Source organism: Dama dama, chromosome 11 (genome assembly GCF_033118175.1).
Source record: "Dama dama isolate Ldn47 chromosome 11, ASM3311817v1, whole genome shotgun sequence".
NCBI classification, from domain to species: Eukaryota; Metazoa; Chordata; class Mammalia; order Artiodactyla; family Cervidae; genus Dama; species Dama dama.
The window spans coordinates 95,672,942-95,699,578 of record NC_083691.1 but is presented as its reverse complement, the minus strand read 5'-3'; the positions used below and the strand labels follow the sequence as shown (position 1 = coordinate 95,699,578).

General features: G+C 44.8%; 1 protein-coding gene across 1 annotated transcript; it reads left to right on the top strand.

Moving 5' to 3' along the window:
* Positions 1-26,637, top strand: IL1RL2 (interleukin 1 receptor like 2). Its single transcript, XM_061155863.1, has 11 exons — positions 1-103; positions 328-396; positions 1,436-1,667; positions 5,226-5,421; positions 7,857-8,016; positions 10,529-10,603; positions 12,255-12,384; positions 13,305-13,441; positions 17,771-17,914; positions 21,974-22,135; positions 24,652-26,637. The coding sequence occupies exons 1-11, from the start codon at positions 88-90 to the stop codon at positions 25,104-25,106; spliced, it is 1,776 nt and encodes a 591-aa protein (XP_061011846.1). The 5' UTR covers positions 1-87; the 3' UTR covers positions 25,107-26,637.

The window sequence follows — 26,637 nt, the reverse complement described above, 5'->3', positions numbered from 1 at the left end:
GCCCCCAAGGGAGGACTGGGCAGCCTGGAAGAAAGGACCCGCCCCGAGGCCCCCACGGCGCCTCCCGGGGCGTGGAGGCTCCCACTGATGCCGGATTCTGGAGGTGGGCGCTCAGAGCGAGACCGGGGCAGGGGAGGGAGCAGTCTTGGGGACACGTCCGGGTACACGTGGGGCCAAAGTTGGAGGACTCCTGGTGAGGAAGGGAAGGTGGGTGGCCCGGCTGGAATCTCTGAGATTCAGAGGTCTCACTACCCACGCTCTGTGTCAGAGGAGCGCGCGCCGTGTCCGCTGCGCCCCTTCCCACGCCATCCTCTTTATTTCTCGCAGCTGATAGGGGAATGCTGTTCTTGCTCCTCTGCGTCGGGTCCATCGCTCTTCCGCGCTTTATCAGAGCAGGTAGGTTCGCTTAGTTCGGGTCTCAGCGGCTGTCCTCCCTCCCGGCCTCCCCGCCGCTCTGTGAGAGCCCCCGCCCGAGCCCTGGAGCATCGCGTGCGGTGACTCTTGCCCCAGTGGTCCGGGCAGAATCCCGCGGGATGGGGAAACTGCAGGTTTCAGCTCCAAGTGTCTGATGCCCTGCGCGAATGTCACTTTTGAGCTTTGAAGTGACTTGAAGTGGGGAGGAGTTGAGCAAAGTTGCAAGTCAAGACTCGAGTTAAAACGCACAAAGACATGATGATGTCTCTGTTTTATATGTCAAAGGGACGTTTTAGACCAAGGTAAAAAGCAAAGAAACTAGCAATGAAACAAATTACTTTTAAGAAAAACTAAGCAATGTGTTAGAAATGAACTTTAATGTGAGGGAGTTGTTTAACAATCCTTTGTGGGACAAAATATTTACAGGTTTTATTTGGGACAGATTGAATTAACTGGAAAGCAGTGCTGAAGAAAAACAGGTCAAATGGGGCTCAGAATAGGAATGTTTTCTCTGAAGGAGGAGGATGAAGAAATTAGGGTCTTAGAACAGAAGAAAGTGTGAAGAAAGTGAAATTTGCTCAGTCGTGTCCTACTCTTTGCAACCCCATGAACTATATAGTCCATGGACTTCTCCAGGCCAGAATACTGGGGTGGGTAGCCTTTCCCTTCTCCAGGGGATCCTCCCAACCCAGGGACTGAACCCAGATCGCCCACATTGCAGGCAGATTCTTTACCAGCTGAGCCTCAAGGGAATAGAAGGGAACGAGAAAATCATTCCAAATGGGAAAGATGATTTGGGGATGGGGGGAGCATTGGACTCAGTAAATTCCCTCTTAGGGACAGATGGAAGGAGTTTGGGTTATACTTCCACATCAGCAGACTGTTTTCAGGAAACTCTCATGCTGAGATAACTTTTAAATAAAATTTCAAATCAGCGAGAAAATTGAGGTGTTTGTTCAAACAAATAATAACCAACACCAGCACTCTCAGGGGTGATTATTTTTTCCCTTTCCTTCCCTAGATGCTTGTGAGGACTTGACTCTGCAAGAGACGGCATCAGTAGACCAGCCTACAGCTTTTAATTGCATCTACTCTCTGCCAACATCAGGGAAAATAGATGCAATGTGGTATAAATATCCTAGCAAAATCCCAATATCCAAAAACACACAGTCTAGAATTCACCAGGACCAAAACTGGATTTTGTTTCTCCCCGTGAAAGGGGAGGACTCTGGGATCTACCAATGTCTTACAAAGTAAGTTCCTCATTCAAAATAGAACTCTCTCTTACTCATATATGTATGTGTATATATGCTGTTGTTGGTGTATAGTCGCTAAGTTTTGTACAACTCTTTTGCAACTCCATGGACTGTAGCCCATTCTTCCTAGGCAAGAATACTGCAGTGGGTAGCCATCTCCTTCTCTAGGAGATCTTCCTGACCCAGGGATTGAACCCATATCTCCTGCATTGGCAGACAGATTCCTTACCACTGAGCCATCGGGGAACCCCATGTGTATATATGTGTATATACATATGGGTATAATTCTTTTAGAAAAATTCTTAATAAACTGTTAATCAATGTAGAAAACTCAATGAGAAGAATATAGTTTTTGTGATTGTTAGGAGATGGTTTCAATGAACAGGCTTTCAAACAGAAGAGATTTGTAAATCAGCTGTTGAAACAGGAAATGCATCTTTTCTCATTGAAATGCTGCCCAAGGTCAGCCCAGCTTACAAAGCCTATTTATCCCAATATGATTGCTGCCTTCTTTCTTGAAATAAAAGTTTTTGTGACCAGCAGCTCATTCAGATAGGTATATGCCTCCTTCAAGCCCTTTTTTGTAAGGAGTCAGTTGTAGGAATTTAACAGTGTCCAAGCATCAGGTGTGTTCCAGACCTCAAGGTAAGGCTTGTGCTAGAAAGTAATGTGAGTGAGTGACACAGGTCTGGTGGGAGGTAATTGAGTCTGGCGGGGACTGCGGTGAACAGGAAAACATATGCCTCACCAAAATCAGTAATCTATTCAGTTCAGTGGTGTCACAGGCAGTAAAGAATCCACTTGCAATGCAGGAGACCTGGGTCTGATCCCTGCATTGGGAAGATCCCTTGGAGAAGGGAATGGCAACCCACTCCAGTATTCTTGCCTGGAGAATCCCATGACAGAGGAGCCTGGCAGGCTATAGTCCTTGGGGTTGCAAAGAGTCAGACACAACTGAGCAACTAACACACACACTCATTCAGTTCAAGGACATCTTCCAAGTTGTCAAGGTAACCTGGAAATTAGAATGAATGTGTATGCGGTTAACTTTCCAATAAGCTTTGTGTGTGTGTCCTAATTAAAACACATCTGTGGACCTAATTTTGGCTGAGGGTCCCATTTTGTTATCCTCCTTTGCCAACAGGTATGACCTGCATGAACTATTTGACCTCCACGAGCCTTGGCTTTCTTATCTGTAAAGTGGAAATCAGGCCAGTCAGATAGGATTGAAGTAAAAATTACCCCAGGTCCCATGTGAAGTACCCCAGAAATGCAGCTGCATCCTTCCTCTGTCATGGCCCCTAGAGTCTCTAGGTCCCTGTCTGTGTTTCCAGATGACCGCATGCCTCTCTGGTCCCTGCCAGACTCCTCATTTCCGTGTGCCTGACTCGGGGTACGCTGTCACTCCGTGGCACACCTCCAAGTGCCCGTGGGCCCAGCCCCACAATTTCACTCTCTGCAGACCAGCTGCCCATGTCTTATGGGGTCTGATTTCCCGTTTCCTTAGGTTATTAATTAACTGGAGTTGGAGATCTTATGTCACATGAATTTGTCTGGCTGTCCAGTCTGGATTTATTCATTTTCTACTCTAACTGGGGCTTTATTTTTCTTTATTTTTGTTGGAGGATAATTGATTCACAGTGTTGTGTTAGTTTCAGGTGTAGAGCAAAGTGATTCAGGTATACATATGAGAAGTGAAAGTTTTACTTGCTCAGTCGTGTCTGACTCTTTGCGACCCCATGGACTGGAACCCGTCAGGTTCCTCTGGCAAGAATACTGGAGTGGGCTCCCATTCCCTTTTTGAGGGGATCTTCCTGACCCGGGGATCAAATCCTGGTCTCCTGCATTGCAGGCAGATTCTTTACCTTCTGAGACATCAGGGACCCTGATGTATTTCTCTCATTTCAATATCTATTTTCTCTCAACAAGAATATTCTCTTGCATCATCACCAAATAGTTATCACATTCAGAAAGTTTAACCAACACAATACTTTTATCTACTCCCTGATTCATATTCTACTTTTATATATCTTCTAAGGATGACTTTTATAAATGTTTTTCTTCCTTTTCCTGTAGAGGATCCAATTCAGGATCATTGCATTGCATTTAGCTCTCTTTTTTTTTTTTTTTTTAATTGGAGGATAACTGGTTTACAGTGTTGTGTTGGTGGTCTTCCCTGCTGGCTCAGTGGGTAAAGAATGCACCCACAATGCAGGAGACGACCCAGGCAGATACGGGTTCGATCCCCGGGTAGGGAAAATCCCCAAGAGGAGAGCATGGCAACCCACCCCAGTATTTTTGCCTGTAGAATCCCATGGACAGAGGAGCCTGGCAGGCTACAGTCCACGGGGTCGCAAGGAGTCAGATATGACTGAAGCAACTGAGCGCGCGCACACTCTGTGTTGGTTTCTGCTGCCAACAGTGTGAATCAGCAATAAGTATGCACGTGTCCCCTCCCCGCTGAGCCTCGCTCCCACAACCCCACATCCCACCCCTCTTGGTCATCACGGAGCCCCGAGCTGAGCTCCTGGTGCTACAGAGCTGCTTCGTGCTAGCTATTTCACACATGGTAGTGTGAATATGTCACTGTTACTCTTTCAATTCATCCCACCCTCTCCTTCTCCCCTATGTCCAGAAGTGAAGGCAGAAAAAGAAAAATGAATATTGTATATTAATGCATGCATACGGAATCTAGAAAAATGGTACAGATCAAACTATTTGTGGGGCAGGAGACTATTTGTGGGGCAGGAATAGAGACTCATAGAGAAGGCAATGGCACCCCACTCCCGTACTCTTGCCTGGAAAATCCCATGGATGGAGGAGCCTGGTAGGCTGCTGTCCATAGGGTCGCTAAGAGTCAGACATGACTGAGAGACTTCACTTTCACTTTTCACTTTCATGGATTGGAGAAGGAAATGGCAACCCATTCCAGTGTTCTTGCCTGGAGAATCACAGGGACGGGGAAGCCTGGTGGGCTGCCATCTATGGGGTCGCACAGAGTCGGACTCGACTGAAGCGACTTAGCAGCAACTTAGCAGCAATAGAGACTCAGATGAATAGAATGGACTTGTTTATTTTTAGTCTCTTTTCATTGAGAACAGATCTTCAGCCTGTTGTGTGTGTGTGTGTGTGTGTGTGTGTGTGTGTGACATTGACATTCTTAAGGCGTATAGGCAATTATTTTGTATTGTATCTGTTAATTTGGGTTTGCCAGATATTTCTTCCTCAGTCGGTTCAGGCTGAGCCTCCTTGGCTGGAACGCTATGGAAGTGGTTTGCATTCTTTTCAGACAGACAGTACCTCTTGTTCACATGCTTGTTCTTGGGGATGTTCGTTTTGGTTATTTGGATAAGATGTCCTCCCATGTTTCCACAATCCAAATACTTTTTTTATCCTTTTGTAATGAATGACTTGTGAGATGGATGTTGTCTTGTTGAGGTAAAGGGTTGGGCACAGAGCCTGGAAGAGGATTGGGAAATTTTTGGAGATGGACGGAATCATTTGGTTCTGTGACTGTTTGAGTTCCTGAAGTTACAATCTGTTGTTTTCTTACAGTGATACGGACATCTGTCCCAGAATGCAAGTCAATCTTACTGTGTTTGAAAAACATTGGTGTGGTGCTTCCGGAAACAGTGAGCTGAACATGCCTTACGAGTACAAGCAGATCCTGCAGGTCGGAAGAGATGACATCCTTATATGTCATCTCAACTTCCCAAACAATTTTTATTTGGACTCAGTAAAGTGGTATAAGGTAAAAAAAAAAAAAAATTCCTAATGATATTTTCCTTCTTGTTCTTTAAAACCTCGTTTTTTCTTTTTGCTTTTTTTAGTTAAAGTTACTTTTTAAAAAAAAACTATTTGTTGGCTGTACTGTGTCTTTGCTGCTGCATGGGCTTTTCTCTAGTTGTGGCTACAGGGGGATACATTCTCAGTGTGGTCCTCAGGCTTCTCACTGCGGTGGCTTCTCTTGTTGCAGAGCATGGACTCTGGGGTGTGTGGGCTCAGTAGTTCTGATCCATATTTCCTGGGTCCATTGGCTGCTATCATTAATTCCTTGCAGGCTTTGCATCATCCTTGTGTAATTCCATACAAGCATACTGGTAGCAGCCGTCCTGAGAGGCTCAGCATGCTGGCATAAGTCCTTTTGGAGAAGGTCGCCCTATGTCCTAGTCTTTCCTTTTTTATGGAAATGGGGCATCATATACTCACCCTTCTACACCTTGTGTTTTTACCTTCAAACCTTCTGCTTTCTTGACTGTATCAGTAGATAATAATGTATAAGGCATAATCCTTGGCAAGCAGGAGCACAAGCTAGTATAGTATTTAATATTTGAACTAGTTTTCCCCCAGCTTTGCCTGTTAGCACTTGCCAGTACAACCATCTGGGTCATAAGTTCTCTTTGTGGGAATGTTTTCATCTACTGACTCAATTTATTTAACAGTCATAGAATTATACAAATTTCTTGCTTATTCTTGAATGGGTTTTGGTAAGATTTTGTTTTCTAGGAAGTTGTTCTTCTCATTAAATGTTACAGATGATCTGGCATGAAATTGCTAAACAGTTTCAATGATCTGCTTTTAATGTCTCCTTCTATAGTAAGGTTTACCTTTAATCCCAACTACAGTGTGTTTCTCTGTATCTGTGTCTGTCTCACACACACACTCTCTCTCTCACTCAATTAGTCTCATAAGAGATTTCTCAGTTTTGTTAATCCTTTCAAAGAACCAATCTTCGCCTTTGTTGATCATCTCTGTTATATATTTCACATTCATTTAGTTTGTTTCTGTTTTCTTCTCTCACAGGAATGTGGCAATGAATGTCCTTTCCCCTTCCTTTTATATTTTTTCTTTTCCATTATTGTTTCTTACAAAATGTTGGCTATAGTTTCCAATGCTGTATAGTAGGTCTTTGTTGTTTATTTTATATATGGTAGTTTATATCTGCTACTCCCAAACTACTAATTTATTCCTGCATCCCTTCCTTTGACAACCATATATCTTGAGTCTGTTTTTGTAAATAAGTAGTTGTATCATGTTTTAGATTCCATATATAAGTCATATCATATGATATTTGTCTTTCTCTGCCTGACTTACTTAATTCAGTATGATAATCTCTAAGTCCATCCATGTTGCTTCAGATGGCATTATTCCATTCTTTTTTATGACTGAATAATATTGAAATATAGATAGATAGTTGCAGATACATACCTCAGATCTCCTTTATCCATTCATTTGTTGATACCCATTTTTTCAGTCAAGTCCTCACTTGGTGAATCAATCAGAAGGACTTTAGTACAGTGCCACATTGATCTTTAGGCTATTTGAGAAATTGAGTTAGGAGGTAGGGATCATCAAGACAGCCTGTGAGGTAGAATGGATGGAATGGGCATTCCTTATTCACCTGGGCTTGTAGCCTTACCTGGTGCCATTGGATGGCAGTGCATTGGGGGACTTGGGCTCTTGTGGGTGGAGGACATTCTTGCTTGACCACATCCTCCTACCAAACTCCTTTATGGAGCAGGTGTAATCCTTCCCCATGAAGTCTTCCTTCCTGTCTACACAGGCTTCTCTTCTCTCAACTCATATTTATAGCACCCACTCTAGCCTGTAGAATACTCTTTGTCAAATTTTCTGGGGATATATATTATATATTTATATATATACTGATGTGCTCAGTCATGGCTGACTCTTTGCGACCTCATGGACTGTAACCCACCAGGCTCCTCTGTCCATGGAAGTTTTCAGGCAAGGATACTGGAGTGGGTTGCCATTTCCTTCTTCAGGAGATAATATATATGTATCTTATATAAATATATGCTTCTCTGGTGGCTCAGACAATAAAATGTCTGTCTGCCTGCAAGGCAGGAGACCCAGGTTCGATCCTTGGGTTGGGAAGATCCCCTGGAGAAGGAAATGGCAACCCACTCCAGCACTCTTGCCTGGAAAATCCCATGGATGGAGGATCCTGGTGAGCTATAGTCCGTGGGGTCACAATGAGTCAGACATGACTGAGCTGCTTCACTATATAAATATATATGTCTTCAATTAGATTATGAATTACCTAAGGTCTAGAGATCACATAGATTTCTTGTCTCTCTGTGGTTCATGGACTGGTGCTAACTAGGAGTGTAACTGATACCCTAAGATACTCTTTGAATAGAAAAAAAGTGTTTTTTTTTTCCTTAGGACTGTATAGAGATAGAAGGAGAACGGTTTATTTCTCGGGGAAAAAAGCTTTTAGTGAAGAATGTCTCGTTGGAGGACAGAGGGAACTATGAATGTCAAGCCAGCCTCACACATGCAAAGAAACAGCACACTGTTTTCAATAGCATCTCTGTGACTGTCAGTAAGTATGCACTTACCCTTCACCTTGACTGCTCTTGGGTTTGCTCGAGATGAGTGGTTTTGGGCAGAAGGGTTTCCCCATCCTGCTTTTCCTGAGGATTAACAGGCTCTCAAATATGTCTTTATTAGGATCAGAGGTTAGGAATAGTGGGGTAAAAGGGCATGAGCAGTTTAATTTTCTCATCTGAAAAAATAGAAGACTCAAAACTCCTGGTTTATGCGTGAAAATTAAATGAGATTGTGTCTATAGAGAAGCTCATGGGGGTGCCTGAAAAAGTACAGATATTCAGTAAAGATGAGAGCTGGACTGTAAAGAAGGCAGAGTGCCAAAGATTTGATGCTTTCGAGCTGTGGTGCTAGAGAAGGCTCATGAGAGTCTCTTGGACAACAACATCAAACCAATCAATCCTTAAGGAAATTAACCCTAAATATTCATTGTAAGGACTGATGCTGAAGCTCCAATACTTTGGCCACCTGATGCGAAGAACCAACTCATTAGAAAAGACCCTCTTGCTAGGAAAGATTGAAGGCAAGAGGAGAAGGGGGCAGCAGAGGATCAGATGGTTGGATGGCATCACCAACTCAATGGACATGAGTTTGGGTAAACTCAGAAAGATAGTTGATGAACTGAATGACTGACTACTCTTATGCTTTAGTCTTACATTGGGAATTCTTTATAAGGTGAAATTTCAAAGGCAAAATGAAGAATACCTTAAGGAATCATTGAGTCCAATCATCTATATGTCACATCTTTGCAATAAACGCTTACTTGTAATCTGTTATGGTGCCAAAACTTGTTAAAATGTGATAATAAGAAAAATTTAAAAATTCTTTCTTCTACTGAGGAGCTATCAGCCCAGTTGTAGTGGAGCTAGAGATATCAATGTATTGTCTTAACGTTATGTGGCAAAGAGAGAGTTACAGACAGGGTCTGGGGGAACAGGAAAAAACCAAAAGTAGATGCAAGGGTGGCAAATATAAATGGTCTTGGAAGGCTTCTAAGAGGACATATCTTCTCAACTGAAGTTTGAAGGATGAGCAGGATTTACAGAAGTAAAGAAGAGGGAGGAAAGGCAGAAATAAGAGCCTCAGACAATGCATAGAAATGTGTACCATCATAGTTCATGTTGGCTTTAAGAGTAATCTTGTTAAGGCATATAGAATTGTGAGCTGAGGAGTGATGGGAGTTGAGGTTGTGGAGTTAAAGAGGGGCAAGGTCAAGGGGGCTGATTATACACTGGCTTTACCAAGTTGCCACTGAGGAGCCCTTGAATGCATGCAAGGGCAGAACCCCAAGGCTGCACTCGTGATGGACGAGATCAATTCTGAGATGGTTTGAGGAGGAGTTGAAGAGGGTCTTGAGATCTAGAGACCACTTGGGAAGCTGCCATAGCATCATCTGGGTGTGATCATCTGCACTTGTCTGCAAGTGGGAGGAGACGGTTCTTCAGACAGTCATGTATGGACCCTTTACTGGGGTCCGTAAGGTCATCAAGGTCAGGTCCTGTGCTGGGCAGGGAGATCATGATGATGAGAAGAGCCGTGACCGCTGCTCTGATGGAGCCCTGAAGTCTGAACAGAAAAGAGGCAGAGATGAATCAGACGATTCACGAATGAGATGGGTAATTTTTTCGCTTATTTAATTTTGGCTGTACTGGGGCTTCACTGCTGCATGGGCTTTTCTCCAGCTATGGGGAGAGGGACCACTCTCTAGTTGTGGTGTGCAGGCTTCTCATTGCAGTGGCTTCTCTTGTTGTGGAGCGCGGGCTCTAGGACATGCAGGCTTTGGTAGTTACGGCCGCTAGGGCACAGGCTCAGCAGTCGTGGCGCACCACCTTAGTTGCTCCATGGCGTGTGGGGTTTTCCTGGACCTGGAACCGAACCCATATCCCCTGCCTCAGCAGGTGAATTCTTTACCACTGAGCCACCTGGGATGCCCAACTGCTAAATATTGGTAGACAAACGGAGAAGGAAAGACATGGAGAAAGTCAAAGGGTTGGGGAGTCAACACAAGGAAGACAGTTATAACGTGAGGGAGAGGGATGAAAAAGGTGAAGGACAGCAAGAGACGAAGGGCGTGAAGAATACAGAAGGGCAGACTTGGAGAATGGAAGAATGGAATTGGTGATAGACCGTTAGGGTTACTATTTCTCTCTGTCTAGGACTCAGGTCAGAGCTTCACTTATTGCCACTGCTTAGGAAGTGGCATGTTGGATGACCAGGCAGTGAGAATTTCTCACACAATCTCATCCATTTATATTTATGTCATATGTGTAAAACAGTGACATGACTTCTCTTGGTATCCCAGCCTTCAGATTTTCCCCTTAGCAATTCAATTACAACCTGGTTGAAAAATATTCATTTATGGAGTGATATTTTGTCACACCATGAGTTTTGTTTTTTCTTGACCAATGTTCATTGAAGGTCTGCTCGGTACCATGTTTTATGGTATGATTGCATTCAAGTAGTTGAGTATGTTTCTAACACAATCTCATGTGGTTATGATTTTTTAGCAGAAAAAGTGGGAAATGGAGGAAGAATCCCTAAGATCATTTATCCAAAAAACAATTCAATTGAAGTAAAACCTGGTGAGTAAACTTATCGGAGCCTCTGAAGTTGCTAAGGGCCGAAGGGTTCGGCAGGAATGGGGCAGAATAAAAAAGGGAGAGGAAGCTCCAGCAAACTGAGTCACTCAAATTCAGAGAAACTCAAACATTAAAGATAGAGATGAGAAAGCCTATAAAGCAAAACAGGAAATCAGATGCGTGTGTGCTCTCAGTCATATCCGACTCCTTGTGACCCCATGGACTATAGCCCACCAGGTTCCTCTGTCCATGGGATTCTCCAGGCAATAATACTGCCATTCCCTTCTCCAGGGGATCTTCCCGACCCAGGAGTCAAACTGAGGTCTCTGGCACGGCAGGCACATTCTTTACCATCTGAGTCACCAGGGAAGCCCATCTGCTTAAAAGTCTCTGGACCCACACGTTTTAAGGAGAGTTCTTTAGTTCTTTTGACTTTTCAAGGAAAGTTCAATAATAATAATAACAATTAGGATATTTGTTTACAAATCACTCACCATGTGAATACTCTTGTGGATTTCATAAACACCTACACAAGGTAAGTATACCTGTTATTAACTCTCAATTAACTTTGTTCTCCTCTCCTGTCTGAAAATTTTAGTCATTGTGCTTAGATAATTAAGAGAGAGAAGATAAGCCCTTGGAAGAGCAAGATAGTCATATAAATTAATTTAAAATCTTCCCACAAACAGAAATCTGGGTTTATTTGGCTTTCCTGGTGAATTCTAAAAAACATTTAATAAAGAATTAACACCAATTTTCAACAAATTGTTTAAGAGAGAAGAAAAAGAGGAAATAATCCTTATGTCATTTCATAAGGTCAGGAAAACCTTGACACCCAAACCCAACAAGGACATTATTACAAAGGAAAATTTCAGACCAAATCATTCATAAACACAGATGAAAAATGTAAAGCAAATTGCTAGTAAATTTACTTTAACAATGTACGTAAAGGGCAAAACTGGGGTTACATGGAGCAATGCAAGCTTGTTTAATGTTAGATAATTCATCTTTTGCATAAACAAGCTTAAGAAGAAAAAAATATGATACACTTACTGCATAGATACCGAAAAGTCATTTAGAAAACTTGAACTAGGAATTCATTATTTAAAAATAAAAATCTTTTAAAATTAGAAATGAAATGGAAGGTGCTTAATCTGACTGGATTTGGAATTAGAAAACCAGAGTTCATGTCTCGCTCCTTCCTCTGATGTGTGACCTTGAGCAAGTCACTTGATCTATCTGGACCTCGATGTTCTCATCTGTAAGACGGGGATAATAGCACTACTCCTTTTCTGCTCTGTAGGAGTGTTTTAGATATGAAGACCAAAACATGTGAAATACTTTTTAAATTGTAATGTTCTTTGCTCACTTTGCTAAGAGCAGAGGTAGTGTCTGTGCCCCTGATGTTGTGACAAACACTGGCCCCAACTTGGTGATGTTTGGCCGCTTATTCTTGTCTCTGCAATGCACATCCTGCACGGTCTCATGTCCTCCTCATCTCTGTCCAGGGAGAGAATAAAGTAGACGGATGTTGACCTCAGGGAGGATACTTTTGGCAATTGACAGCTATTCAAGGTTCAGAAGCAAGGTGCCTTTTTGAAGCAGGTCTCCTTGGTTGGGATCTCACTGAGTGTTTCTGAACTTGTTTGCACAGGCTCCATGCTCATTGTCAACTGCAACATAACAGACACGCGGGACAACACAAACCCACGCTGCTGGAGGGTCAACAATACCCTGGTGGATGACTACTACGGTGACTCCAAGCGCATCCAGGAAGGAATTGAGTGGGTGTCTTGCTTTCCTGGCTTCTCTAAAACCTAGCAAGAGTTTCTCCATCTAAATGGCATTGGTGCTGGTACTGCTTATTAGGTGACTCACAGCCTCTCCCTCACTCTTTTTGGTGGTATGTTTCAGAGAGCCAAGCATCTGGGTCAGAGAAGATGCTCAGAGACTTTGCTGGTGGTCCAGTGGTTAAGACTCCAAGCTTCCACTGAAGGGGGCACGGGTTCCATCCCTGCTCAGGGAACTAAGATCCCTCATGTCCCGCAGTGCTGCCAATCACTCAATCAGTAGTAAAAATAGTTTTTTAAAAAGATGCTCATGCTACCAGTGCTGCTTCCATCTTAGAGAAAGGAGGCAAAATAATCAGGTATGGCTTCAAGCATCACAGTCAGTTCTTCTCAGCTAGGCCTAGGAATCAATCTCATTCCTACTTAGTTATATCACGAGCCATGGGCCTTCAAGGCTTAAACAGTGAAGTGGACAGTGACACGGGGATTCTTGGGGGAGATGGTGCGTGATCATTAGCTAATGGAGTGGTACAAACCCAACTGATGATGGTTCAAGTTGAGTGGTAGAAAACAAGGCGAATGAGGTCAGAGGACAGATGATTGTGTGTCGGATGTTGCAGTGTAAATAAGTTAGAATGGGTGGAGAGGAACAGGGGAGGACCCCTTAGGGCTGTGGACGGTGTCTCTAACGAGAAGGAGCACACTTTTGCGTCACTGTCTCAAAGAAAATGCACATTACATCTGGAGCTACATAATCCATTGCTTCATTGAGCCAGCGGGGTATTCTCAGGGTAAAATAGTGGTTCCAAGTGTACTCCAAGAAAGAACTTTATTCTCCAGACAAAAGTTCATAAAAATCTGCTGGGTAAAGACAGCTCATGTATGTATTAATGATGGACTCTTTTCTTTTATAGAAACTACACTATTTTTCCAGAGCATATTTTTTACACAGTGAACATAACCTTCTTAGAAGTGAAAATGGAAGATTATGGTCGCCCTTTCGTGTGTCATGCTGGAGTGTCCGCTGCTTACTTTATCCTGAGGCTCCCAGGTAAGGTCCTACTGGGGTGTGCACTGCTCAGAGAGTTCCAGATGATGGCAAGGAAGCATGCAGCAAGGAGCACTAAATGCTTGCTGTGAGACAGCAGGGTGGTTTTGAGTAAGGAAACTCAACATGAAATCTAATTAAGAACTGGTACCCTGTCTGAATATGCTCTCGGGGTCAGGCTGCAGTATCCTTAGAAAGCTCCTTCTGAACATACATTGAGATTTTATGCATCGACACTCCAGGAAGCAGAGGTATCCCTTTATTACGCCTGATTTGCTCAACTTCTGTAATCACGTGCTTGTGATTTTCAGCTTTTGGGTTGTTTATTAGAAGTCATGTGATATAAAATGCCAATGTATGTCGTTATCATGTAGCTTTGGAATATTATCGATAGTGGCTCAATTCAGGTATTCGAGCAGGAAGGACCCTTCTCTTCTCTTGTGTCATCAGCAGGAGTGAATCGCTAACATCATTAGTTGCTGGAGCCTGGACTTTGCCTCCACGTGTGTGTGCAGATGGTGCAGTTAGCTCTGTGCAGAGTGTGCTCATTATCTAATGGAGGCAATGGGATCAGAGAGTAGATAGTGAAGGGTGAAATCGTCAGGAGAAAAATCAGAGGAAGTGTTTAAAGTACCCTGTAGCAGACTGGCCTGTGGTTTACCAAACAGCTTTTTAAAAAAATAATTCTATTCATATCAACTCTTTAGTTTTTGGATCGCTTCACCCAAGAGAGAAGGCTTTGATTTGCCAGCAGTGCTCCTGTAGAAGCATTTCTCTGTGGTTCATCATCAGGAGTAGAATTGCTGGCAGAGTACCGCAGAGTCCAGCCCAGAGGAAAGAGGGGAATCTGACTGTGGGAAACCTTGAAGCTCGCACAAGACCTGAAATGGCTATGACTGAAACCTGCCTCAACTAGCCTGAGGATGAGCAGTGAGATTTCTGTGTCAATGCTGACTGATAGATCCTGACTGCATGGAAGCACTGTGTTCAGAAGGATTCTGAGGCTCAAAACGAGTGGTGCTAGCGGTGAACCCCTGCTTGATCATACAGGAGAAGGAAAGGGTCCTTTGGCTGCTTTGTTTTAGGTTAGTTAAGAGACCTATACTTAGTGAATTCATCACTGTTCCTGTTAACACTGATTTCTTATCTCACAGGCAATGTATTTCTGGACAGGTGCACCCTGTTTTTTGTTTCCCCTAAATTCTTAGGAACTTAAATTCAAGCCTCATCTTGGTTTACTTGAAACCAGGGGTAAGATCATAGCTTCTCCATTAGACTTCCTGATTTTTCTTGAAGACACCTATAGGTGTGAATCTGATTTCGTTTATCAGAAGTAGGATCTCTAGAGAGTTGTTTGGATTGGGTATGCCCTTCTATAAATTTCTTTTAATTGCTTGTTCTCAGCTTACCATCTCAGCTTGAGGCTGGTGGTGGCCATGTGGACCCAAATGATAAATCCCACTTTGAATAGAGTTTTCACTCAGATACCTGATGTCTCAACAGAGAGTTTCCCACTTATTTCAGTTTCAAAGCCAATACTCCCTTTGAACTTATTCATTAGTTTCCTGTTTTTGAATGTCATTGTCTTTTAGCTCATTTATAGAGCAGAGAGAATCGACACTCCTGAATGCAGCGAATGATCAACCCAAGAATTTCAGGCCATCACTCCTGTCTACTTTACTGGGGGCTTTTTGAATCTTATAAATATTGTGGGCATGATCTCTTTATCATGATCGTTTATAATGCCAATATCCCTGACATGTACAGTGAAGGTCCCCAGACACAGTGTTCCCAAAAAGACAGGTGGTACAGTTGGTCCAAGAGCTGGTAAAGGGTGAAGAAATCGGGGGTGGTGGGAGGGAGGAGGGGGAGAATCCATCGAATAGTTAGGAGCTAGAGGCTCAGACAAGAGGTCAGGACCAAGGGCACCAGCGTGCAGAGCAGCTCCACTTGGCAGGGCTGGGACTTCATCAGTGGATTGATTTCAGGGGTACAGAAGGTGTTTTTATTTATCATGCTTTATTGTGCTGTGTATTTGAAGACATACAAGTGTGCATAAGGATTTCTTTGCAAAATGTTTGCAACATGGTGTGGCCTGGGGCAGCTTGTGATTGGCTCTTTAATAAGCTCCCCTCCCCCGCGCCCCCTCCCCAACTCCCTACACACGCACACTTTCCAGTGGGGACCAGAGGACCAGGGAGGATGAAGGAAGTGGTAGATGTGCGGTGAATTCTAAGAATGGAGAGAATTTCTCTTCCCCTCTCCTGGTTCCTCTTTTCTGACTCTCTCCCTCCTGGAGCCTCCTTCTTTGGCAGCACAACTTTGGGCCACGGTAAGGCCGAAAGCTGTGGGCTGTTCCTCTTCTCAGATATGTAGAAGCATGTTTTCAGGGACTTGGAGTTCCAGAGAAACTGGTTCTGCTCCTTGGATATCTGCCCATTGCTTTTTGCCTTAATTGCTCAGCAAGGTGCTCACAAGTGTAAACGCCCTTCCTGAGCTGGTGTCTTGCAGACAGGTGCCACCCCAGCTGCTGCTGGCCAACAGGGGATGAGGCTGGAGTTTGGTCCTCGGCTAGTCTTGTGCAGCCATGGGGATGGTTGCCAAGGGTGGCAACTGGTGGTTCTTTATCTGTGATGGGGGCATGTGCATGCATGCTAAGTCACTTCAGTCATGTCCGACTCTGTGCTACTCTGTGGACCGTAGCCGACCAGGCTCCTCTGTCTGTGGGATTCTCCAGGCAAGAATACTGGAGTGGGTTGCCACTTCCTTCTACAGGGGATCTTCCCGATCCAGGGATCGAACCCGCATCTCTTATGCCTCCTGCATTGCAGGCGAGTTCTTTACCACTAATGCCACCTGGGAAGCCCCATGATGGGGGTCCTGCTCTCAATTCTGAGTCACTGGGAAGGTGATTTAACAGTAATATAACAGTATCAAGATTGTGCTCAGTATTAGGTAGCAACCTAAATGGGAAAAGAATTTGAAGAATAGATACATGTGTATGTGTAACTGAATCCTTTTGCTGTGTGCCTGAAGCTAATACAACATTGTTCATCAGCTGTAGATCGTCTCAGTGCTGTCTGACTCTCTGCTGCCTTACGGACTGTAGATGACCAGGCTTTTCTGTCCATGGAATTTTCCAGGCAAGGTTACTAGAGTGGGCTGCCATTTCCTGCTCCAGGGCATTTTTCCCACCCAGGATCGAACCCGTGTCCCCTTGTCTCCTGCATTGGCAGGCAGATCCTTTCCCACTAGTGCCACCTGTTGTGATTCAGCCGCTAAGCGGTGTCTGACTCTTTCTGACCCCATGAATGGCAGCATGCCTGGTTTCCCTGTTCTTCACCTGGGAAGCCCAATCATCAACTATGCTCCAATATAAAATAAAAAGTTAAATTAAAAAACAATAAGTAAAGATTGTCAATAGCAACTGAAAGAAAAAAAATAATAAAATAATAATAATCAAGAATGTGCAACAGGGAATGTCCGGAGTGGTCCAGTGATTAAGACTTCACCTTCCAACACAGGAGGTGGGGGTTCTACCCCAGTCGGGGAGCTAAAATCTCACTTGCTTTGCAGCCAAAGAACCAACACATAAAGCAGAAGCAATACTGTAACAAATTCAATAACAACTTTAAAGATAGTTCACATTAAAAAAAAAAATCATTTTCTTTTTTAAAAAAATTCGTGCAACAGAATCACCCAGAGAACGTTGCCAATAAATGTGCTCAGGCTCTGCCTCTGGAGAGTCTAGTGATGAGTAAGGAGTTACCTGGCCAGGTGTGCTTTGACAGGTGAGCAGTCTTCTGTAGTCAGAGCCGTATCGCATCTATCATCTGGAGCTAGGGGTCTACAGAGTCTCCCTCTCCAAGTTCCCAAGAGCACACTTCTTCCTCAGATTCATGGCCAAGACCAAGTTAATCTACTCCCCACACCTATTATTTAACTGTGAAGAGATTTTGGGGCTTCCCAGGAGGCTCAGTGGTAAAGAATCCTTCTGCCAATGCAGGAGAAGTGGGCTTGATCCCTCGCTTGGGAAGATCCCCTGGAGGAGGAAATGGCAACTCACTCCAGTGTTCTTGCCTGGGAAATGCCATGGACAGAGGAGCCTGGTGGGTTACAGTCAAGCCCATGGGTTGCAGAGAGTCAGACATGACTGAGTGACTAAACAGCAACAACAAAAACCTATTATTTAACTGTAAAGAAATCTTTGTGTTATTCTCATTAACATTTAATACATTTCTATTTGGCATATGTAATGGGATCCGTATAAGTAAAGTGTATAATTGACTCTTTGTAGCATTATTATTTATTTATTTTTGCTGTCATTTGTAGTTCCAGATTTTCGAGCTTACTTGATAGGAGGGCTTCTCATCTTGACTGGTGCAGTGGTGTCTGCCATGTTTATCTACAACATGTTTAAGATCGACATTGTACTTTGGTATCGAAGTTCCTTCCATTCTGCAGGGCCCATAGAAGGTGAGTGTACTTGCCGTTGTTCAGTCGCCAAGTCAAGTCTGATTCTTTGCAACCCCATGGACTGCAGCACGCCAGGCTTCCTGTCCTTCACTATCTCCCAGAGTTTGCTCAAACTCATGTCCATTGAGTTGGTGATGCCATCCAACCGTCTCATCCTCTACCGCCTGCTTCTCCTTTTGCCTTCAATCTTTCCCAGCATCAGGGCCATAAGGTGGCCAAAGTATTGGAGCTCCAGCTTCATCATCATTAAATCTGCTTTAATCTCTCTTAATTGGATAGAAAAAGGCATACATGGCTGAGAGAGGTCTGTCTGCAACTTTCTGCACGGAGATCCACGGAGGCACACTGTCAGGCCCACAGACTTGCATGCTGATGGGAACTCAGGGGAGTCGGGGGTCCAGGCACCTGTTAAGAATCCTTGTTGCACAGAAGGGCGATATTCACACCAAGTGCCTACTTTGCATAGAAAAAAAACACATGCTTGTGCACAGGTTTGATAAAGCATAGGTGTCCTAACTTGGGGTTTAAATGAAATTTCAGAATTCAAAATCAGCAGCCATTGAGCAACCTGGGAAACAACGAATTCTTTTTTGATAGCAAAATTCACTTGTGGAAATCGGCTGTGTGTGACCAGTGCAACCTGAAGCTCTTTTTTCTTAAGATTTTTTTAAAAAATTTATTTTTCATTGAGGTTAATTGCTTTACAGTATTGTGTTGTTTTCTCCCATACTAAGTTAGCATGACTCAGCCATAGGGAGACATGTATCCCTGCCCTCTCGAACCTCCCTCCCACCTCTTACTCCATCCCACCCCTCGAGGTTGTCACAGAGCACGGGTTGAACCTCCTGTGTCACATGCAGTTTCCTACTGGCCATCTGCTTTATACATGGTAACGTGTATGTTTCCATGTTCATCCCACACTCTCCTTCCCCGGCTCTGTCCACAAGTCTGTTCTCTGTGTCTGCCCTGAAACTCGTTTAGCGCTGTGGGCAGTGGGCTGGGCTGAGCTGGGATGTGGTCCCTGTAGATCCTGTTCCGTGTCAGCCCATCTCTGCCCGTGATCTTCCTGCAGCCGTTTGAGAAGAGGCTTCAGGGCAGCAAAGCCGTTTGTCTTTTCTGACACAGAGATGCTTCATGCGTTGACGGACAGGGGCCTGTTGGGGTGTCCCCGGAGCTCCGTCTCTCTGACTCACTGGGATTCCAGGGACCGTGAGTGCAGAGTGTGTGCTGAGGCTGCCGCGGGTGAAGTCAGACGTAGCAGGAAGAGGAAAAGGCATTGTGTGGTGTCTCATCCCGCACGGTGGAAGCTGGACAGACGAGCGACTCGGGGAGCCTGCCCTCTGCTCAGACCAGGCTGCTGACCACGATCGGAACCAGTGGGCTGAGGACTTGAGACGGGAACTGACAGTCAGCCAGGGCTTCTCTCCTTCTTCTTTAAGTCAGCAGCGTGCATGCGTCCTTTGTGACTACATTCCCTCCAGCCCAGTCTATGATCCCCCTCTGAGCGTGACTTTCAACAGTCAGTGCGTGATGAGACTCTTGAGGTGAACCCAGCTTTGGGCCCTTTGAGGACGTTCTCTGGTTATTTGGGAACATGCGGAGTCAGCGGCAGCAAATACCAGTGAAGAAGAGAAAGTGTGTCCTTCTCCTGATAAGTTTAGTCCAACCAGGCTAGTCAAGCTGCAGAAGTGATTCATAGGGAGGTGTGTCTAATTCACAGTTATTAGGAGTCCTGGCTGGTCTTGGCTAAAGTCCGTACGTCCTATGTATTGTCTGTTTAAAAAACATATGTTTTTGGCGTATAGTTGCTCAACAATGTTGTGTTAATTTCTACTGCACAGCAAAGTGAATCAGCTGTATGTATACACAGATCCCCGCTTTTTTGGATTTCATTCCCATTAGGTCACCACAGAGCACTGAGTAGAGGTCCCCATACTATACAGTAGGTTCTTGTTAGTTACTGATCAATATTTTACGCATGCCTGCTCCATCGCTTCAGTTGTGTCCAATTCTTTGCAACCCCGTGGACTCTAGCCCACCAGGCTCCTCTGTCCATGGGATTTTCCCAGCAAGATACTGGAGTGGGCACTGAAGTGCACAGGCTTCTCACTGCAGCGGCTTCTCTTGTTGTGGAGCACGGGCTCAGCAGTTGTGGGGCACAGGCACAAAGGTGGAGATGCCCTGCAGCATGTGGAACATTCCCGGACCAGGGATTGAACCCGTGTCTCCTGCATTGGCAGGTGGATTCTCAACCACTGGACCACCAGGGAAGTCCTCCCCTCTCACCCCATAGTTTTTTAAAATGACTCAGACCTTGGATTGCTAGTGTCGGTTCTACCACGTTCATGCATCAAGGCGGCTGCAGAGTCTTACCCAATGCTAAGGGAGGGGAAATAGAATCCTCCTCTTTATGGGTGTGGCAAAGTTTGAAAAGAGCCTGTGGGACTGGAAATATTTCTGGGGCTATTTTTGGAAAATATGATCTGACCCCGTTGCCCATAGAGACTCAGGGATGAACTTTGTGAAGCTTCCTTTTCTTAATTTCATCAAACAAGACTATGTAACAAAGCCTCCATACAAACCCTACAGGATGGGGCTTGGAGAGCTTCTGGGCTGGTGACCAGGTAGTTCCTGGGGAGAACAGGGCCCTGGAGAAGGCATTGAGCCTCTGCATCCTTCCCCATCCTTTGCCCCGTGCATCTTCTCATCTGCCTTTTGATTCATATCCTTTAAAAATCCTTTTATAATAAGTCAGTGATCTAGTTATTAATGGTAACATGTTTCTCTGAGTCTGTGAGTTATTCTAGCAAATAACTGAACCCAAGGCAGGGGTCAGGGGAACCTCCAGTTTGTAGCTTGGTGGTCAGGAGCAAAGGTGACACCCTGGACTTGTGATTGGTAGCGTGTTATTGTGTTGTATTAATTGCTCAGTCATGTCCGACTCTTTGTGACCCCATGAACTATAGCCTGCCAGCCTCTTCTATCCATGGAATTCTCCAAGCAAGAATACTGGAGTGGGTAGCCATTCCCTTCTCCAGGGGATCTTCCCAATCCAGGGATTGAACCCGGGTCTCCCGCATTGCAGGCAGATTCTTTACTGTCTCAGCCACCAGAGAAGCCCTAGTAACATGCATGTTACCAAACTCAGGTCCAACTGCTCACCTCTCAAAAGCCACCACTTGAGAGACCGGGATTGGTTGGAAAACAAAAGGCTACTTTATTCAGGAGGCTGGCAACCTGGGAGAGGGTGGACCAGGGTCCCAGAACTACCTCCTAAGATTCTGCTTGGCCATGAACATTTTTAAAGGGAAAAGGAGAAGTAATTTTAGTTAATTATGAGATGGGGGCCAGGCTGGTTACCATCTCCCACTGCAGGCAAGCTCCTTGATTCCTTGGAGTCTTTCTTTAGAAGCTCTCTTGTTCACACAGTCAGCTTGTGAGCTGACTGAAGGGGAAGCTGGGGAAGAGATCTGGTCATCTTGAATTACTTATTCTTCATTTTAGCTTCTTTAATCTAAGAAAGGAGTCAACAGGTTAGGCAAGGTATTATGTGATCAAAAGATTTGAAAGGTGTGCTTCAGACAGAGATGAGTTAAGGCTGGAGGCACCTGATGTAAAGGTTAAATTGAAATATAGCTTTGCTGAGTGACAGGACAAAAGGGCCTCCTGCAAGGAGATTTTTGGATTTCCTTCCTGTTGAAGTCACCGCAGAGCAATGAGTTGAGTTCTCTGTGTCATACAATAGGCTCTCATTAGTTATCTGTCAATATTTTATGTCTTCGAGGAGCTGCTTGCATTAGGGGGGCGTCCCAGCTGGCTCAGTGGTAAAGAACCTGCCTGCCAACGCAGGAGACAGGGGTTTTATCCCTGGGTCAGGAAGATCCCCTGGAGGAGGAAATGGCAACCCACTCCAGCATTCTTGCCTGGAGAATTCCATGGACAGAGGAGGCTTGTGGGCTATAGTCCATGGGATCGCAAAGAGTTGGACAGAACCAAGTGACTCACACACACACAATTTGGTAGGAATAATTTCACAAGCTTGCCCCATTTCCTTTTCAGATGGGAAGCTGTATGATGCTTATGTTTTATATCCCAAGCCTCAGAGAGAAAGCCAGAGTCATGATGTGGACACACTGGTGTTGAAAATTCTTCCTGAGGTGCTGGAGAAGCAGTGTGGATACAAGTTATTTATATTTGGCAGGGATGAGTTTCCTGGACAAGGTATGTTTTCAGTGAGGTATAAAAATAAGAAATGAAGAACATGAAAAGGAACCAGAATTCCCTGGTGATCCAGTGGTTAGCATCCCTCACTTCCACTGCAAGGGGGCATGGGTTCGATCCCTGGTCCAGGAACTAAGATCCCTCATGCTGAGACTCAATCAAAAAAAAAAAAAAATAATAAGAAAATGGAAAGGGATCTCTTTCTTCCCTTCACTTCACAAATGGTGGGAAGTATGCTTGCCTTCTGCATGGAACCACAAGTAGCCCTTCACCTCCTCTGCCCACAGCCCCCAGGCTGAGGAGGTTAGGATTAATCTCTTTTCTCTCTTTAGGTTCATTCCTATCACAGGATAACTGTGATTCCTGGCTGGGTATGGATATGGTTGACCCATTTGTATGACCAGCCGGTCGAACAGAAACCTAGCCTTGACCAAGAGACCCAAAACAGACAACTGGTCATTGGCTGTGGAATCCTTGAGACCAATCACTGAGTGTTTTCTGTTGGTTTGAGTATGTAAATTAATTCATGTTTAAAGCTGGTTTTTATGAGCTTCAATCACCTCCAATCTTCCCCTTGTTGTTGTCATTCAGTCAATAGGTTGTGTTCAACTCTGTGACCCCATGGGCTGCATCACGCCAGGCTCCTCTGTCCCCACCATCTTTTGGAGTTTGCTCAAATTCATGTCCATCGAATTGGTGATGCTGTCTAACCATCTCATCCTCTGCTGTCCCCTTCTCCTTTTGCCTTCTATCTTTCCCAGCATCAGGGTCTTTTCTAGTGAGATGGCTCTTCGCATCAGGTGGCCAGAGTATTGGAGCTTCAGCTTCAGCAACAGTCGTTTCAATGAATATTCAGGGTTGATTTCCTCTAGGATCAAATAGTTTGTCTCAACTGAAAGTCCTGCATGTGAGAACAAATATCAAATATCCGATGTGCCACAACTTAGACCTGGCAGAGCCAAATAAATAAGTAACTTGATAAAAAATTAATAGGGCTGCCCTGTTGGCTGAGTGGCAAAAGAACCCGCCTGCCAATGTAGGAGACACAGTTGGATCCCTGGTCTGGGAAGATCCCGTGTGCCACCGAGCAACTATGCCCATGTGCCACAGCCACTGAGCCTGTGTCCTGGTGCCCGTGCTCTGCAATAAGAGAAGCCCCCGAAATGAGAAGCCCATGCCCTGCAACCAGACAGTAGCCCCCACTTGCTGCAGCTAGAGAAAAACCCGTGCAGCAGCAAAGACCCAGCACAGCCAAAAATATACAAATAAAACTTAAGTAAGTAAATAAAAGGTTTCTAAGTACCTTGGTTTTATAGGCTGCTCCTATCCATAGCTTATCACATCTTTTCACGTTATGAAATCCTTCTTCATGAAGAAATGAAAGTGTGATCCAGGGCTTGTTACAAACATGCAGAAGAGCTCTTGTTTCAGTAACAGTTCATTCATTCACTTCTTCAACAAATAATTATTGAGCCCCTGCCATGTGCGAGGCAATGTTGTAGGCACTAGAAATATTAAAATAAACCAAAGAGAAGAAGGACATGCTCTTGGGGAGGTTACAGCCTGTTCTTATATCCTAAGGATGAGGATGATATAAAACTTGGTCTTTGTTTCTAAAAGACACCAAGTTTATCTCCCTTCCCCAAGTCAGCAGAATATATTATTTGGTTTCAAGTTAGTCCTGTAAGTCCTGGTCATTTAAATACCCATGAAGCACAAGAGGAAAACACAAATAAGATTAGTACATTTGAACTGAGTACATGTGTCCTATCCTATAAAAGTCTGTTATTTAAAAAATGAAAAGCATTTATCCCCTAATAAATACCAGACCTTTAGCTAAGTTTTGATATACAAAGTTACACATGATAAAAATGGGAATTATAACAAATACTGAATATTTATACATATGCAAGTAAATTATATACTGTGAGCTTAACAAGTTTTGCATTAATCCAGAAAATTTTAAAGATCCCAGTTGTTTACTATAAAACAGACAATAATAGACTTTTTCACCAGAATAGTTAATTCAGACAGTGGACTCTAGATATTATGGATCTTAGTCAATAAAGAAAACTCTTTACTAAAAATTTATTTATTCAGGTGGAGAAAATTCTAGTAAGCCCTGTACTTCCCATAGGAATGCTGTTTTGGGGAAATAAAAAGACAGAAACCTTAAAAAAAAAAAATAAAGGTTAGACATAATAAGATTCTTGTTCTGAGTAGTTCATAACCAGTGGCTGTTTTATTTTTCATTTATTATTATATTATTATTTTAAAAATTTATTTATTTTGCTGCATTTGATCACATGGGATCTTCTGTTAAAGCGCATGGATTCCCTAGTTGTGGCTTATGGGCCTAGTTGCTCCAGGCATTTGGGATCTTAGTTCCCCGACCAGGGATTGAACCCATGTCCCCTGCATTGCAAAGCAGATTCTTAATCACGGGACCACCAGGGAAGTCCCTGTGGGGCTGTTTTTATTGTGAGCTGTTTTACATCTTCTTTCTTAATTTCCAGCTGTGGTCAATGTCATCGATGAAAATATTAGGCTGTGCAGAAGATTGATCATCGTTATCGATCCTGACGAGCTGAGCTTTGACCTATTAAAGAATCTGTCAGAAGAACAGATTGCAGTCTACAGTGCCCTCATCCAGGATGGGATAAAGGTCATCCTGATTGAACTGGGCAAGGTCAACGACTACACGGCCTTGCCGGAGTCCATTCAGTATATCAAACAGAAGCACGGGGCTGTCCGGTGGAGTGGGGACTTCACAGAACAGTCCCAGTGCGCAAAGACCGAGTTCTGGAAAAAAGTGAGATATCGCATGCCTCCCAAGAGGTGGCCACCTTCTCCTCCTGTCCAGCTGCTGAAGCACACACCCTTTGACCTCACGGCTGGCAAGTGGGAGGCCCGCACGGGGTTCATCTCCCCTGATGGAAAGAATATCTTCCCGAGCGTTGTGCACAGTTAGACAAGGAAGCATTGCATCTGGGCTGCTTGCTTGAAAGCTTACTGTTTCTTGTTGTGTCCTTACGGAAAGACCTGGGTTTATCTGCTGCCTTTGCTCAGAGCTACTTCTTTAGGGGAAGACAGCACCTCTCAAGAGGCCCTCATTAACTGACTGGCTCGGAACACTCATGAAGACTTGTGAACGTGGAGTATTAGCCTTTGAGCCGCTGGGGAGGAGCCATGGAGGGTTTGGGAGTCATGGTTCAGCTGTCAGGACATTTGGCACATGGTGTGACCCCCGTGGGGCTGGAGACAAGAGCGTGGGGGGGTCAGATCCACGGGAGGGCCCCGTGGGCTTGGGAAGGGCTGGCAGAGGTCACGCCTGACCAGCATGCCAAGGGCCCTGTCCTCAGGGAGCATTGACTGTGTCTCTCAGCCCCTCTTACTCCTCTCGTGCAAATAAACAGTTTTGTGACGCTGCAGTCTGGGCCCCTTGACACGGGAAGCAACTTGGAAGTCACCTAGACCTGTGGGGACCAACTCTGGTTGCCCACGAGCCCCCCCTGCTGGTGGGCCTCCTGCTTTGCCTGTCCAACCAAAACAAGTCATAACGCCCTTATTTTTCCCAGCTGGCCTCTGGCAGCCAGAATTCTGAGCCACCCGTGGTAGACACAGTCACCCCACCAAGATGACGCAGTTCTATTCTGAGCAGACAGAGTCATCCAGCCAGCGTGCCTTCTTCACAGGTCAATTCATGACTGAACAACTCAGAAGGGATCATTGACATTAAAATCAGCTATAAAGTCTTATCAGTCAAACCCTGACATGGAGGAGCCTAGATACAGTCCAGCCCTTATTCTGTGGTTGACAACAGCAGCCTGCAAAGGTGGCTCCTGTGCTCAGAGAGTTCCTGTCCCCCAAAGTCACATATTTGGATGCTAACACCTGAACTGCGGTGCTGGAGAAGACTCTTGAGAGTCCCTTGGACTGCAAAGAGATCAAAGCAGTCAGTCCTCAAGGAAACCAACCCTGAATATTCATTGGGAGGACTGATGCTGAAGCTGAAGCTCTGACACTTTGGCCACCTGATGTGAAGAGCCGACTCTTTGGAAAAGACCCTGATGCTGGGAAAGACTGACAGCAGGAGGAGAAGGGGACGACAGAGGGTGAGATGGTTGGATGGCACCACCGACTCAATGGACATGAGTTTGAGCAAACTCTAGGAGATAGTGAAGGACAGGGAAGCCTGGCATGTTGCAGTCCATGGGCTTGCAAAGACTCGGACACGACTGAGCGATTGATAAGCAGCAACAACTCCTGGCATCATACTTTTAGGAGGTAGGGCCTGTGAGAGGTGACTGGGTCCTGAGGAAGGAGCCTTAGTGGGTAGAATCAGTGCTCTTATAAAAGAGACCCCAGACAGCTCCCTTGCCCCTTCTGCCATGTGAGAAATCTGCCATCTGGAAAGGGGACCCCCACCCGGCCATGCTGGCCCCCGGGTCTCAGACTCCCAGCCTCTGGAACACTGAGAAATGAATGTCTGTTGTTCCTAA

Bases quoted from the DNA above. Each gene is read 5' to 3' on its own strand.
- IL1RL2 (XM_061155863.1), top strand. The intron at 1,668-5,225 runs GTAAGTTCCTCA...GTTTTCTTACAG, and splicing joins ATCTACCAATGTCTTACAAA to TGATACGGACATCTGTCCCA. The intron at 8,017-10,528 runs GTAAGTATGCAC...ATGATTTTTTAG, and splicing joins TAGCATCTCTGTGACTGTCA to CAGAAAAAGTGGGAAATGGA.